This window comes from Papio anubis, chromosome 20, assembly GCF_008728515.1.
Source record: "Papio anubis isolate 15944 chromosome 20, Panubis1.0, whole genome shotgun sequence".
NCBI lineage: Eukaryota > Metazoa > Chordata > Mammalia > Primates > Cercopithecidae > Papio > Papio anubis.
In genome coordinates, this window is record NC_044995.1 from 43,368,809 (window position 1) to 43,384,510 (window position 15,702).

Here is a 15,702-nt window from a genome sequence, read left to right on the forward strand (position 1 = left end):
TTTTGAGACGGAGTCTGTCTCTGTTGCCCAGGCTGGAGTGCAGTGGCGTGATCTTGGCTCATTGCAGCCTCTGCTTCCCAGGTTCAAGTGATTCTCCTGCCTCAGCCTCCCGAGTAGCTGGGATTACAGGTGCCCACCACCACACCCAGCTAATTTTTGTATTTTCAGTGGAGATGGGGTTTCACCATCTTGGCCAGCCTGGTCTTGAACTCCTGACCTCATGATCCACCCAGTTCGGCCTCCGAAAGTGCCGGGATTAAAGGCGTGAGCCACCGTGCCTGGCCTGTTTTTTTTGTTTTTTGTTTTTTGTTTTTTTGAGACAGAGTCTTGCCATGTTGCCCAGGCTGGAGTGCAGTGGCGTGATCTTGGCTCACTGCAAGCTCTGCCTCCCAGGTTGACGCCATTCTCCTGCCTCAGCCTCTCATGTAGCTGGGACTACAGTTGCCCACCACCACGCCTGGCTAAGTTTTTGTATTTTTAGTAGAGATGGGATTTCACCATGTTAGCCAGGATGGTCTCGATCTCCTGACCTCGTGATCCGCCTGCCTCGGCCTCCCGAAGTACTGGAATTACAAGTGTGAGCCACTGTACCCGGCCTTCATGCTGGGTTAATTTTTAAATGTTTTGTAGAGATGGGGTCGTGCTCTGTTGCCCAGGCTGTTCTCAAACTCCTGGGCTCAAGCAATCCTCCTGCCTTGGCCTCCCGAGTAGCTGGGACTACAGGTGAGAGTCACCATGCTCAGGAAGAGCTCATTTAGTCCAACCCAGTGGAGGGTAGAAGTTAGCACCTCAGCCAGGACTGGGCATCCTACAAAACATGAAGTTCTGGGGTCCCTCCAAGGGCCCTGTGAAAAGCTGAGACATTACTGTTTATGTAACTATGAATTCTTATTTTATTTATTTATTTTGAAACAGTGTCACACTCTTGTTGCACAGGCTGGAATGCGGTGGTGCGATTTTGGCTCGCTGCAACCTCCACCTCCTAGGATCAAGCAATTCTCCTGCCTCAGCCTCCCAAGTAGCTGGGATTACAGGCGCATGCCACCATGCCAGGCTAATTTTGTATTTTTAGTAGAGTTGGGGTTTCACCATGTTGGTCAGCGGGTCTTGAACTCCTGACGTCATGTGATCTCCTGGTCTTGGCCTCCCAAAGTGCTGGAATTACAGGCGTTAGCCACCGCGCCTGGCCATGTATTATTCTCAGAGAGGGAGTTGTATAAACCTTGGATTCCTCTCCAAAACTAGTTTGGTCCCTGGTTTCAGGTGCCTTCTCTTAATTAAATGGGGACTCTAATAGTATCTACTTCAGAAAGCTGTTATGAGGGTTAGTCCTCATAATTAATATTTGTAAACTCTTAGAAGGGAGCCTGGCACAGAGTCAGTGTCCTGCCTACCTCCTAATAACTCCACCAGTTAGATGGTGATGGCCCCTTTTGCAGAAGAGGAAATCGAGGCTCACAGAAACCAAGTGACTGGCCTGGGTCACACAGGCAGCGGGAAGCAGAAGCAGGATTTCTTTTTTTTTTTTTTTGAGACAGAGTCTCGTGCTGTCGCCGAGGCTGGAGTGCAGTGGCACGATCTCAGCTCACTGCAAGCTCCACCACCTGGGTTCACGCCATTCTCCTGCCTCAGCCTCCCGAGTAGCTGGGATACAGGCACCCTCTGCCGCATCCGGCTGATTTTTGTATTTTTAGTAGAGATGGGGTTTTACCATGGAATCGATCTCCTGACCTTGTGATCCGCCCGCCTCAGCCTCCCAAAGTGCTGGGATTACAGGTGTGAGCCACCGCGCCCGGCAGCAGAAGCAGGATTTCAAACCAGTTTGCCTGGACTCCCACTAGGGTCTGGGTTCTACAGACGACTCACGGTGTGGGCAGTCTCCGCCTTCTTTAGCCTTGGTTTCTTCCTGTGTAAAATAGGGATGCTAGACTTGCAGTGTGCTGAGATCTGAGAGGTGATGAGGCCAGGCAGGGCCTGCTCGGTACTTAGAACTCTGTGAATAGGCCAGGCGCGGTGGTGTGTGCCTGTAATCCCAGTGATTCGGGAAGCTGAGGTGTGAGGATTGCTTGAGTTCTAGACCTGTTTGAGTAACACAGCGAGACTCTGTCTCATTAAAAAATTTTTAGGCTGGGTATGGTAGCTCACGCCTATAATCCCAGCACTTTGGGAGGCCAAGGTGAGCAGAACACTAGGGGTCAGGAGATCAAGACCAGCCTGGCCAACGTGGCGAAACCCTGCTTCTACTGAAATACAAAAGTTAGGGGCGCTGTGGCTCTTGCCTGTAATCCCAGCACTTTGGGAGGCCGAGGTGGGTGTATTGTTTGAGCCCAGAAGTTCAAGACCAGCCTGAGCAGCATGGTGAAACACCATCTCTACAAAAAAATGCAAAAATTAGCCGGGTGTGGTGGCATGTGCCCGTAGTCCCAGCTACTTGAAGGGCTGAGGCAGAAGGATCTCTTGAACCTGCGAGGTCAAGGAAGCTTCATTAAGCTGAGATCGCACCAGTGCACTCCAGCCTGGGTGACAAAGTGAGACCCTGTCTCATAAATAATAAACAAGAAAGAAAATACAAAAATTAGCCAGGAGTGATGGTGCACACCTGTAATCCCAGCTACTTGGGAGGCTGAAGCAAGAGAATCACTCAAGCTTGGGAGGCGGAGGTTGCAGTGAACTGAGATTGCGCCACTGCATACCAGCCTGGGCGATAGAGCAAGACCGTGTCTCAAAAAGCAAGAATTCTGAATAGTCAGTGGAGTGGTCCTTGTTGTCACCTTCTGATTCACTGGAGTCCAGCAGCGGAGTGTGGCAAACTACCTTGTTCCCACGCAGCCCCTTGCCATACCCCCAGAGATGTCTGCATTTCCCAGGGAGGCCACTTCCGCCTCTTCCACTTCCTTGAGGCTCCTGGGAGGTCCTGTGCCTCCACCCCTGGGGCACCTCCTCCATCTCCTGCTTCGTTTCTTGCTTAGGCTGTGAGGTGAGTCTCTCCAGCCTTAGGCCCCACAGGCTCAGGTGGGCGGGGTGAGAGGGGAGGGTGCTGGTCTTGGACTTGTCAGCACAGGGTCTCCTGGGGGCTCCCTTTTGGCCAGCTCTGGGCCAGAGATGCGTTTTGCAGTTGCCATTTGCGTATGGATCCTCAGCCCCACCAGCCTGAGTCTTCCTGAGGGCGGTGCCTCATCTTCCTGGCTCTGTGTCCACACCGTTGCGCCTGCCATGCAGTTCTTGCCCAGTCCCTGAGGCCAGTGTCACTTGATTGCTTGGCCCTTTTGCCAGCAACCTGTTTTGAGGGGCAGCAGGAATGGGGGTGGGGGCCTTGTATACACTGGAGACCAGAAGTGGGAAGGGAGGAGCCCAGCTCTCCACAGTGGGTTCTGGGCCTGGGGGCCACGGCAGGGGGTTCACCCAGGGCTCGAGGGAGAGAGGGGGCTTGCCAGCTCCCACCTGGTGTCGGCTGACCCTCTGAGGGGCCGTGTTGGAGGGGCTGGCATTCTGGAACCCCCTGCTGTCTGTCCTGCTGTCTGTCTTGCAGTCTGTCCTACTGTCCGCCCTGCAGGTCCAGAAAGTCCCTGTGGGTGTGTTTGTCCTGGGGCAGGTGTGGGCGCCCTCAGATCTTTCCACACTGTTCTTTGGAAACCCTCACTGAAGTCTTTCCCTCCTCCAGCTCTGCTGTAGCAGCCACTGAGAAGAAGGCGGTGACTCCAGCTCCTCCCATAAAGAGGTGGGAGCTGTCCTCGGACCAGCCTTACCTGTGACACCGCGCCCTCAGGGCCACCTGACTACTTTGCCTCCTTGGTTTCCCTCCAGGGAGAATGTGACCTAATTTATGACGAATACATAGAGCGCGTGTATCACTCCTAGTTTTACTTTAAAAAATAAAAAAATAGAGACAAGAGTCTCACCGTGTTTCCTAGGCTGAGCTTGAACTCCTGGCATCAAGCGATCCTCCTGCCTTGACCTCCCAAAGTGCTAGGATTACTGGCATGAGCCACCGCGCCCGGCCCTGATTTTATTTTTATTTTTTAGACCTTCCTGCTGAGGCCCCTACTTGACCTTGGTCACCCTGCAGCTCAGCGGGGAAGGCAAAGGACGGTGAGGGCTGCTCACAGGAAGGCAGACCTGGGGCAGATCAGGAAAGGCCTCCTTGAGCCCGAAACCATTGTGCTGGGGCTGTGGGATGGGAATGAGTTCGCTCCAGAAGGAAGGTAGCTGGTTCCTGGGGAGGAGACAGAAATCTGGCTGCAGGAGCCAGAGTTTTGTGCTTGTCGCCCAGGCTGGAGTGCAATGGTGTGATCTCGGGTCACTGCAACCTCTGCCTCCTGGGCTCAAGCAATTCTCCTGCCTCTTCCTCCCGAGTAGCTGGGACTACAGGTGTACACCACCATAACTGGCTAATTTTTTTTTTTTTTTTTGTAGAGATGGCCAGGCTGGTCTCAAATTCCTGACCTCAGGTGATCCACCTGCCTTCACCTCTCAAAGTGCTGGGATTACAGGTGTGAGCCACCACACCTGGCCTCTGATTTTAAGCAATACCCAGCTAACTTGGATTTTGGGGTGAAGTCAGTGCCGAGTCTCCCAACTCTGTTGGCACTCCAGGGGTGGGAGAGACACTATCTCTGGGTGCAGAGACCCTGGAGACAGAACTGCCCTTTCCCCCAAAGGCCAGGCTCTGACCTTGAGAGTGGTGGGGATGGGTGATCCTTGTGGGAGGTTGGACTCCAGGAGCACTGGCTGTTGAGGAGCATTGATCATGAAGACCAGTCGGGTGGGGTAAGGGGTATATGTGTGGGTGCTCAGTAGTCCAGCCACAGACTTTTCACTTTCATCTTTTTTTTTTTGAGACGGAGTTTCGCTCTTGTTGCCCAGGCTGGAGTGCAATGGCATGATCACGGCTCACTGTAACCTCCGTCTCCTGGGTTCAAGTGATTCTTCTGCCTCAGCCTCCCAAGTAGCTGGGATTACAGGCGCCTGCTACCAAGCCCAGCTAATCTTTTGTATTTTTAGTAGAGACGGTGTTTCACCATGTTGGCCAGGCTGGTCTTGAACTCCTGACCTCAGGTGATCCACCTGCCTCGGCCTCCCAAAGTGCTGAGATTACAGGTGTGAACCACCGCGCCTGGCCTTCCATCTCTTTTTTTTAATTTCTGTTTGAGACAGAGTCTTGCTCTGTCACCCAGGTTGAGTGCAGTGGCGTGATCTTGGCTCACTGCAACCTCCATCTCCTGGGTTCAAGTGATTCTCTTGCTTTAGCCTCCCAAGTAGCTGGGACTTCGGGTGTGTGCAACCATGCCCAGCTAATTTTTGTATTTTTAGTAGAGACAGGGCTTCGCCATGTTGGCCAGGCTGGTCTCAAACTCCTGACCTCAAGTGATCTGCCCGCCTCTGCCTCCCAAAGTGTTGGGATTACAGGCATGAACCACCGCGCCCGGCCTAACTTCCATCTCTTGAGGGCTCCCCCAGCCACTTCTCACATGAACCTTCCTCAGCACCTTCCACTGAGGCTGCTGCTTGACCTTGGTCACCCTGCAGCTCAGCGGGGAAGGCAAAGGACAGTGAGGGCTGCTCACAGCAAACCTAGGGCAGATCAGGAAAGGCCTCCCTGAGCCAGAAACCATTACGCTGGGACTGTGGGATGAGAACGAGTTCGCCCCAGAAGGAAGGCAGCTGGTTCCTGGGGAGGAGACAGAAATCTGCAAAGGGAGGGTGGCCAAGTCTGGCCGCAGGAGCCACCCAGTGACCCTAAGCAGGGGAGCGTCATGGCTTCCCCAGGGCACAGCCCCGACCCTTCAGCAGCTAGAAAAGATCAGCTGTGGATCGAGAGGGTGCTGAGCCGGCCCTGCCCTCTGGAAGGGGAAAGGCCATGGCTGCAGGCAGCAGGTACAAGTGTCCCAGAGTGGGTCCTACAAAGGCTAACAGCCCAAGGCTTCCTGGAGGAGGAGGGATTGTGCTTGGGGCAAAAGGATGAATCAGATTCAGAAAGGTCAGGAGGGAGAGAAAGACCAGGCAGGGTGTGCAGAGGCCACAAGGAGGGCAAGACCCTAGGCAAGGCATGCCACTAACGGCGTCTGAACCAAGTTTTTATGAACACGACTTTTTTTTTTTTTTGAGATGAAGTCTGTGTCACCAAGGCTGGAGTTCAATGATGTGGTCTCAGCTCACTGCCTCCTGAATAGCTGGGACTACAAGTTAGAGCCACCATGTCCAGCTAATTTTCTTTTTTCTTGAGGCGGGCGGGGACTTGCTGTGTTGCCCAGGCTGATCTCCAACTCCTGGGCTCAAGCGATATGCCCGCCTCTGCTTCCCAAAGTGCTGGGATTACACGCGTGACCCATCGCGCCGGGCCTTTATTATTTAATTTAATTAATTAATTGATTTCCTTTCCTTTTTTTCCCCCAAGCAACCCGACTCCGAGAATGGACGTTTCATGTATTCATTTACTCACCAAATTACTAAGAGCCTACTGTGAGTGAGGCACTATGTGTCAGGCCCTGAGAATAAAGCAGTGAGCAATAGAAGATCCCTGCCTTCCAGTAGCTGGCATTCTATGGGGACTCGGGCAATAAACCAGAATAAGTAAATATAATAAATTAACTGTCGGCGCCACAAAAGCAGTGAGATGAGGGAGGAAATGGGGAGTGCCTGAGGGGCGTGGCTGCCATATTAAAGAGGATCACGAGGCAGTAACGTTTGCAGCAGTCCTCACATGGAACGGGAAATAATGCAAATGAACACCAGCAAATTCCTTTCCATCCCCAGAAGTTTCTGACTTCAAGCGGCCTCCATACCTTTCGACTGATCTCGTCACTGGGGAAAGTGGGGGACGGGCCTGTAATTCTCTTTTTCCTCCTATTCTGACATTTACGGTACTCGTAGCCGCGGGCGCAGCGGGACTCGGGGGCTTGGGCCCCGCCTCCGCCCCGCGCGTGCGCGTGCGCAGGGATAAGAGCGAGGTCTGGACGGCGCGTGGCCGGCGCAGCTGCGGGGACAGCTCGACCAGCGGTTGGATGGCGCGGGGTGGAGCGCAGCGAACAGGGGCTCTAGGCCTGGCGCTGCGGCTGCTGCTCGGCCTCGGACTAGGCCTGGAGGTCGCCGCCACCCCGCTTTCCACCCGGACCTCTGCCCAGGCCTCAGGTGAGTGACCCCCGGCAGAGCAGGCTCCCACCTTTCGTGAGGATTCGCGCCGCCCCCGCGCTCCGACAACGCCTCGCCATTGGTTGCACCGCACGTCCGTCCATGACACTCCCCCAGCACGTGGACTTGGACTTAATCGCTTGCGGGAAGGCGCGGGCTGGAGCTAGGGAGAACCCATGCTGGGGGAGGGGGAGAGGGTGCCTCCACCTGCCTTTAACGGTTTTGCCCCGGCACTACGCACCCTCTCCACACCTGCTCTGCTCTGTCGTGCCCCATTGTCACCTCCAAGCCGCCCTTCATGCCAGCGTGGTCAGGAAAGCTCTTAGCAGGTTCAGATTGTCCGACCGCTGATCACGCAGGGCGGGTCACCTGGTGCCTCTCGCACCTTTGCCTTCCAAACCCTCGCGCCCAGGCCTTGTGACCGTTCCGCGACCGTCTCTCCTCCTTTGTCCTCCATCATTGGAGAACGCGAGGTCTCTCCCCCCATGCTACTCCAGGCCCTCGCAGAGACTGGGGTCACAAGTTCAGTATACCCCCGTGGGCATGTTCGCCCTGGCCTAAGTGGTATTGGTGGTGGCCAGTAGGGACGGGCTCCCTCTCTGATACTCCTAGAGGCAGCTGGGAGGGTTGAAGTCGCCTCCCTGTGCACACAGGCACTCCCAACTTGCAGCTCTGGGCTCAAGCTCACACACTTTCCCAGCTCCTTTGTGCATTCTGCACTTTCTAGGTCCCTGGACTCATCCCAAAGTCCCTGACAATCACGCTAAATGTTCCTGTTTTTTTTTTTTTTTTTTTAAAGGAGGCAGAGTTCACGTTAACCAAGTACAAAAGTTTTTTGGTTGTTTTTTTGTTTTTTGTTTTTTTTTGAGACGGAGTCTCGCTCTGTTGCCCAGGCTGGAGTGCAGTGGCGCAATCTCCACTCACTACAAGCTCCGCCCGCTGGGTTCATGCCATTCTCCTGCCTCAGCCTCCCGAGTAGCTGGGACTACAGGCACCACCACCATGTCCGGCTAATTTTTGTATTTTTAGTAGAGATGGGGTTTCACCATGTTGGCCAGGCTGGTCTCGAACTCCTGACCTCAAGTGTTCCGCCTGCCTCAGCCTCCCAAAGTGCTGGGATTGCAGGACAAAACTCTATACACAGTCTCTTTGTCCTCAGGATGTTGAGGTAGGGATTCCCAGCATACCCCTTTTACATGTGAGAAAACTGAGGCCAGGAGGGAAAGTCACTGGTCACTCTAACTCCTGTCAGGCTTACCACCCTATGAGGCGGGGACTGCTGTGCTCTGCTGTCCACTTTGCAGAGGGACACACACTCCAGCAGGCCAGTGAAGGGAGGTCAGAGGTGTCAGGGCTGTGGAAGTCTGGGCCTGGGTGGAGAGCCACACCTGGAGGCTGCCAGACCCCTTGGGGGCAGGGAAGGAAGCTGGCTCTGGTTTGTCCACAGCTCTTCTGGGCTCCACAGAGCTCAGGGACCGTGTGGCAAGCAGGTGCAATTGGGCCTGATGGCCGGGGAGTGGCTGACTGTGGGCAGTGGGGGGTTGGAGGCTCATGGCTGGTGGGTAAAGGTGGAAGAGGTTAAACGCCCTGGCAGAGTGAAGCCAAGCCGGGTGGCAGAATTGCCACCTCCCCTGGCCGCACCCAGGGGGAAGCCTTGAAGGCCACTCCCTTCCTCTGTTCCTTGACCCAGGTTCCAGGCCCCTCTGTGCCCCTCCGGGTCGGCAAACAGCTAAGCTTCCCTGCTCAGAATCTAGGACAGCCTGGATCTTCTCTGGACCCAGCTTGAACCCTTATGTGACCTGTGTCCACTTATGATCAGGCACTGCCCTGGGTTTAGGCAGCCAGGTCACAGCCCTGACCTCCACGGACTGTCCAGTCTGTGGGTGGACAGGCATGACCAGGGCTTTGAGGACAGTTGTCAGACGTGGGAGGCAGTGCTTCCTAGGTCTCTGAGAGGGACTTGAGAACCGTCCCAGGAAATCAGCTGAGATCTGAAAATTGAGGGGAAAACACAGGGTGTAGAGAGGAGAGCAGGAAGGGCAGCTCTCTGGTGTCCTAATGGACCTTGGGGCCTGGGGCTCTGGTGAGGAGCTGACACATTTAGGATGGGGAAAGTGATAGGTCTGGGAGGAATTCAGGAGGCGAGGCAACAGGACTTGGTGACTGAGCAGGTTTTCTACCCAGTGCCTCAGTTTCCCTTTTGCTACCTAGAGGAGATACACCCTCCCTGCTAACCTGAGCCCGTGAGCTTGACCCAGGGCATGTGGAAAAATGGCCCGTCCCCCAGTCTCTTTAACCACTGAGTTTGGAGGTCTCCCGGGTAGATCATCTCGCTGTAAGGAGCCTGGTGAAAACTCTGGGATCAGTGAGACCTGAGTTCGAACCCCAACTCCAGAACCAGCTCTTTTTTTTTTTTTTTGTGGCGATGGAGTCTCGCTCTGTCGCCGAGGCTGGAGTGCAGCAGTATGATTTCGGCTCGTTGCAACCTCTATCTCCCAGGTTTAAGCAATTCTCATGCTTCAGCCTCCCGAGTAGCTGGCATTACAGTGCACGCACCACCACGCCCAGCTAATTTTTGTATTTTTTTTTTTTTTTTTTTTGAGACGGAGTCTCGCTCTGTCGCCCAGGCTGGAGTGCAGTGGCGCGATCTCGGCTCACTGCAAGCTCCACCTCCCGGGCTCACGCCATTCTCACCGTGTTAGCCAGCGAGTGGTCTCGGATCTCCTGACGCTCGTGATCCACCTCGCCTCGGCCTCCCAAAGTGCTGGGATTACAGGCTTGAGCCACCGCGCCCGGCCGAATTTTTGTATTTTTAATAGAGATGGGGTTTCACCATGTAGGCCAGGCTGGTCTCAGTGACCTCAAGTGATCCACCTGCTTCGGCCTCCCAAAGTGCTGAGATTACAGGCATGAGCCACCGCACCCAGCCTCTGCCACCAGCTCTGTAGCCTCCTCTTAGTTCCTTTCTCTGTAATCTGGGGAGTGCAGTAGCACCTGCCCGGTAGGGCTCTTGGTGAGCCCAGGAACTGCCACACTCTGAACCGCACTTGTACTAGGGACTCAGTAACAAGCAGCCGCCAGTGTGGTTCCTACATCCCAGGACTTCACCCATCTCCTGCGCGTCACAGCCAGTGGCTGCTGTGCTCTTGGAGGAGGGTCCAGCCTCCAGCTTCCCAGGCTTCATTTGCATCCCTCTCGCAGGCCCCAGCTCAGGCTCGTGCCCACCCACCAAGTTCCAGTGCCGCACCAGTGGCTTATGCGTGCCCCTCACCTGGCGCTGTGACAGGGACTTCGACTGCAGCGATGGCAGCGATGAGGAGGAGTGCAGTGAGTGGCCACGCCCCAGGGCGGGGCTTACAGGGGGCGGGCCTGAGGGTGGGCTGTTAGGGGCCAGGCACACGGAGGTGGAGCTTGTGGGAGAGGCAGGGCCACAGGGATGGGTGCGACTTGAGTCTGTGGGTCATAAGAAGAAGCGGGGTCTAAGATGAGCTTGAGCTGGGCGCAGTGCCTCATGCCTGCAATCCCAGCACTTTGGGAGGCTAGGGTGGGAGGATCGATCACTTGATCCTGGGAGGTTGAGGCTGCAGTGAGCTAGGATTGTGCCAGTGCACTCCAGCCTGGGCAACAGAGTAAGACTCTGTCTCAGGAAAAAAAAGAAAAAAGAAAAAGGAAAGAAAGGAAGAAAGAAGGAAAGAGGGAGGGAGGGAAGGAAGAGAGGGAGGGAGCCAGGTGCGGTGACTCACACATGTAATCCCAGTACTTTGGGAGGCCGAGGCAGGCGGATCACTTGAGGTCAGGAGTTCGAGACCAGCCTGGCCAACACAGTGAAACCATCTCTACTAAAAATACAAAAGTTAGCCGGATGTGGTGCAGGCCTCTGTAATCCCAGCTAGTCAGGAGGCTGAGGCAGGAGAATCACTTGACCTTGGGAGGGGGAGGTTGCAGTGAGCCGAGATTGCGCCACTGCACTGCAGCCTGGGTGGTACAGGGAGACTCCATCTCAAAAAAAAAAAAAAAAGAGGCCGGGCGCGGTGGCTCAAGCCTGTAATCCCAGCACTTTGGGAGGCTGAGACGGGCGGATCACAAGGTCAGGAGATCAAGACCATCCTGGCTAACCCGGTGAAACCCCATCTCTACTAAAAAATACAAAAAACTAGCCGGGCGAGGTGGCGAGTGCCTGTAGTCCCAGCTACTTGGGAGGCTGAGACAGGAGAATGGCGTAAACCCGGAAGGTGGAGCTTGCAGTGAGCTGAGATCCGGCCACTGCACTCCAGCTTGGGCGACAGAGCGAGACTCCGTCTCAAAAGAAACAAACAAACAAAAAGAATAAAGTGGGCTTGTAGGAAGGTAGAGCTAGTGGGGTCTTGCGGGAAGAACTTGCAGGGAGGCCTGTCCTTAGAGGGTGGAGTTAACAGTTGCAGGGGGCGGAGCCTTAGGAAGGGAGCATTTTTTGGGCTCAGCTGTTCCTAGAGGGTGGGGCTTGCAGGGGACGGGGTTGCAGGGAGTACCTGGGCCTTCTTGGGTGGGCATTTGGGACCTGACCAACCCTGTGCCCCAGGGATTGAGCCGTGTACCCAGAACGGGCAATGCCCACCGCCCCCTGGCCTCCCCTGCCCCTGCACGGGCGTCAGTGACTGCTCCTGGAGAACCGACAAGAAACTGCGCAACTGCAGCCGCCCGGCCTGCCCAGCAGGCGAGCTCCGTTGCACGCTGAGCGATGACTGCATTCCACTCACGTGGCGCTGCGACGGCCACCCAGACTGTCCCGACTCCAGCGATGAGCTCGGCTGTGGTACGCACCTGCGGGGGTGGGGTGGACTGGTGGGTAGATGGGCACACCTGCTGCCTGCTGGGGCGTGGCCAGGCTGGAGGCGTGGACACATGCCTTTGCCTGTGCCTGCATCCCTGTAGGGGCGGCAAGACATCATTAGGGGCCGGGCGCAGTGGCTCATGCCTGTAATCCCAGCACTCTGGGAGGCCAAGGCGGGCAGATCATTTGAGGTCAGGATTTGGAGACCAGCCTGTCCAACATTGCGACACCCTGTCTCTACTAAAAATACAAAAAATTTATATGGGCGTGGTGGCACACACCTGTAATCCAAGCTACTCAGGAGGCTGAGGCAGGAGAATCACTTGAATCTGGGAGGCGGAGGTTGCAGTGAGCTGAGATTGTGCTACTGCACACCAGTATGGGTGACAGCGAAACTCCATCTCAAAAAAAAAAAAAAAAAAAAAAAAGGCAAGGGCGGGGGGCCCCCCCCGGAAACCCCAGCACTTTGGGAGGCCGAGGCAGGCGGATCACCTGAGGTGAGGTGTTTGAGACCACTCTGGCCAACATGACGAACTCCCATCTCTGCTAAAAATACAAGTTAGCCAGACGTGGTGGCACGCGCCTGTAATCCCAGCTACTGGGGAGGCTGAGACAGGAGAATCGTTTGAACTCAGGAGGCGGAGGTTGCAGTGAGCCGATACTGTGCCGCTGCACTCCAGCCTGGGTGACAGAGCCAGACTCCTTCTCCAAACAAAACAAAACAAAAAGACATGATTACAGGCAGCAGTCAACTTCACCCAGCCTGCGTTGGTTGGAGGATAAACCCCAAGGGCTCCGCTGGGCGCCTGGCCCCCTCATGCCTTCAGTGCTCTCTCCTCAGCTACTGAACGCCTGGGCTTATTGCAGGAACCGACGAGACCCTCCTGAAAGGGGATGCCACAACCACGGGGCCCCCTGCAACCCCGGAGAGTGTCACCTCTGTGGGGAATGTCACGTCCTCCTCTGCCGGGGACCAGTCTGGAAGCCCAGGTGTCTATGGGGTTATTGCAGCTGCTGGTAAGATGGACCCTCCCACACTGGGGGCTTAGAGCTCCGGGGATTCAGGGGAGGTGGCTGGGGAGGGATGAGCTGCAGAACTCCTATCCCCGTGTGTGCGGAGCTTGGTGGGTGTGGGGGCTCTTGCCTTCCCCCTTCCTATACCTCTGTCCATCTGTTCCCCACAGTGGTGCTCAGTATAAGCCTGGTCGCCGTCACCCTCCTCCTTTTGTCCTGGCTCCGAGCCCAGGAGCGCCTCCGCCCGCTGGGGCTACTGGTGGCCATGAAGGAGTCCCTGCTGCTGTCAGAACAGAAGACCTCGCTGCCCTGAGGACAAGCACTTGCCAGCACCGTCACCCAGCCCTGGGCACAGCCGGGCAGGAGGAGAGCAGTGATGCGGATGGGTACACAGGCACATCAGCCCTCAGAGACCTGAGTTCTTCTGGCCACGTGGAACCTCGAACCCGAGCTCCTGCAGAAGTGGCCCTGGAGACTGAGGGTCCCTGGACACTCCCTATGGAGACCCGGGGAGCCAGGATGGGGAACATGCTACAGCCAGAACTGAGGGGCTGGCCCCAGGCAGCTCCCAGGGGGTGGAATGGCCCCGTGCTTGAGACACTCCTGCTGCCCTGTCTGAGGGTGGCGATTAAAGTTGCTTCACATCCTCCGCCTGCCTCTGAGTCTCTGTCTCTCTCGGCCTGGGCAGCCCGGGGTCTCTGCTGCAGCCCCTCCTCCATGAGAGCCCAGCCCAGAGGAGGTGGGATGTGGAGACCCAGCCCTGGGTGCAGCTACTGTGCTTCTTGCTTTTTGGGAGCAGAGGCAGCAAGGCTGGGGTGGGGAGTCTGCATTAATATCAGGATTCTTGGAAGAAGAGCAGAGCTTGGGCAGTGCCTTCCCATTGCCAGGTCTGGGGACCCCCGCCCACTGTGGCTTCCTCCTCAGTGCAGTGGAAGCCAGGTATCCTGGGATGGTCTCGGACTCACCCTGTTTTAATTATTATTATTATTATTTTTTATTTTATTTTTTTTGAGACGGAGTCTCGCTCTGTCGCCCAGGCTGGAGTGCAGTGGCACGATCTCGGCTCACTGCAAGCTCCACCTCCCAGGTTTACGCCATTCTGCCTCAGCCTCCCAAGTAGCTGGGACTACGGGCACCCGCCACCTCGCCCGGCTAGCTTTTTGTATTTTTAGTAGAGACGGGGTTTCACCATGTTAGCCAGGATGGTCTCGATCTCCTGACCTTGTGATCTGCCCGTCTCGGCCTCCCAAAGTGCTGGGATTACAGGCTTGAGCCACCGCGCCCGGCCGTATTTTTCTAAAATAGAAAAATTAGCTGGCTGTGGTGGCAGGCGCCTGTAATCCCAGCTGCTTGGGAGGCTGAGGCAAGAGAATTGCTTAAACCTGGGAGACAGAGGTCGCAGTGTGCAGAGATCCTGCCATTGCACTCCAGCCTGGGTGACAAGAGGGAGACTCCATCTCAAAAAAAAAAAAAAAAAATTCCTCCTGCCTCAGTCTCCCGAGTTTTGGGATTACAGGCACATGTATCACACCCAGCTAATTTTTTAATTTTTGTAAAGTCAGGGTCTGGCTATGTTGCTCAGACTGGCCTCCAACTCCTGACCTCAAGGAATCCTCCCACCTCGGCCTCCCACAGTATCGGGATTACAGGTGTGAGTCACTGCATCCAACCAGGTTTTTCCTCTAACTTTTTCTCCATCACGAGTCAGCCTCGGCGGATAACAGGGTATGTCGGGGATGTGTGTGCCCGGCTGTGAGGCTGGTCGCATGCCACCTAAGTGGACCTCTAGGCTCTGGACCTTCCTGACTGTCATGCATTCTTGTTCTCAGTGCAGCAAACCACCCCATGCCCGCTGGCTCCAAACACCTATTGTCGCATCCTCTCGCCTGGCTCTGGGCTGACTAGGCTCACTGGGGGCTTATTTGTTCCATGCGATGGTGGCTGCCATCGTCTGGGGGCCGGCTGGCTGGATGTCCCATCCAGAAGGTGTGTCATGTCTGGGATAGCTGACCTCTCCATGTGGCCTCTCCACGTGGACTCCTGAGCAAGGTGGCCACACTCCTCCCACAGTGACTTGGGGTTCCCCAACGCACAAAGCAGAGAGACTACTGGGTCAGTGTCGCTGCTGCCATATTCTGTGGGTTCACTGGAGTCCAGGTCAGCCCAGATCCTGTGTGCTTGTGTGTGTGTGTGTGTGTGTGTGTGTGTGTGTGTGTGTGTGTGAGGGGAACAACATAAGGACCTGAACACCCTTTTGAAACTGTCTCGGCCGGGCGCGGTGGCTCAAGCCTGTAATCCTAGCACTTTGGGAGGCCGGTGACGGGCGGATCAACAGGTCGGGAGATCGAGACCATCCTGGCTAAAAACAGTGAAACCCCGCCTCTACTAAAAATACAAAAACTAGCTGGGCGCAGGTGCATGGCCTGTAATCCCAGCTAAGCACCGAGGCTGAGCCAGGAGAATGGCTCGAACCTCGAGGCGGAGCTGCAGTGAGCTGGGAGATCCAGCCACTGCACTCCAGCCTGGGCACAGAGCAAGACTCTGTCTCAAAAAGAAACTGTCTCAAAAATTATTTATTTATTTATTTATTTATTTTTGAGTGGAGTCTTGCTCTGTCGCCCCAGGCTGGGAGTGCAGTGGCCGGATCTCAGCTCACTGCAAGCCCGGCCCCGGTTCAGGCCATTCTTCTGCCTCAGCCTCCCCGGAGAAGTTGGGACTACAGGCGCCCAGCCACCTCGCCTCTGGCTAGT

General features: G+C 55.7%; 2 protein-coding genes across 4 annotated transcripts in view; both read left to right on the forward strand.

The window, feature by feature from the left end:
* Positions 1-3,907, forward strand: part of NDUFA7 (NADH:ubiquinone oxidoreductase subunit A7) — a 9,935-nt gene extending 6,028 nt beyond the window's left edge. The window contains exon 4 of one of the 2 annotated variants that reach the window (XM_031660002.1): positions 3,662-3,907. In XM_031660002.1, the coding sequence (XP_031515862.1) occupies positions 3,662-3,752 (91 nt within the window). In that variant the 3' untranslated portion in view covers positions 3,753-3,907. The other variant, XM_031660003.1, reaches the window with a different exon arrangement.
* Positions 3,908-6,412: 2,505 nt separating this feature from the next.
* Positions 6,413-13,601, forward strand: CD320 (CD320 molecule). 2 transcript variants are annotated; one of them, XM_031660006.1, is made up of 5 exons: positions 6,413-7,128; positions 10,330-10,455; positions 11,687-11,920; positions 12,806-12,928; positions 13,123-13,601. In XM_031660006.1, the coding sequence occupies exons 1-5, from the start codon at positions 7,002-7,004 to the stop codon at positions 13,263-13,265; spliced, it is 753 nt and encodes a 250-aa protein (XP_031515866.1). In that variant the 5' UTR covers positions 6,413-7,001; the 3' UTR covers positions 13,266-13,601. The 2 variants fall into 2 exon arrangements, with proteins under 2 accessions (XP_031515866.1, XP_031515865.1); XM_031660005.1 differs by having other exon boundaries at positions 6,419-7,128; positions 12,806-12,955.
* The last annotated feature ends 2,101 nt before the right edge of the window (positions 13,602-15,702 follow it).

Excerpts from the sequence above, each read along its gene's own strand:
- CD320 (XM_031660005.1), top strand. The coding sequence starts at position 7,002 with ATGGCGCGGGGTGGAGCGCAGCGAACAGGGGCTCTAGGCCTGGCGCTG. Across the intron at positions 7,129-10,329 it reads GACCTCTGCCCAGGCCTCAG|GCCCCAGCTCAGGCTCGTGC; the intron begins GTGAGTGACCCC and ends TCCCTCTCGCAG. Across the intron at positions 12,956-13,122 it reads TGGGGTTATTGCAGCTGCTG|TGGTGCTCAGTATAAGCCTG; the intron begins GTAAGATGGACC and ends TGTTCCCCACAG.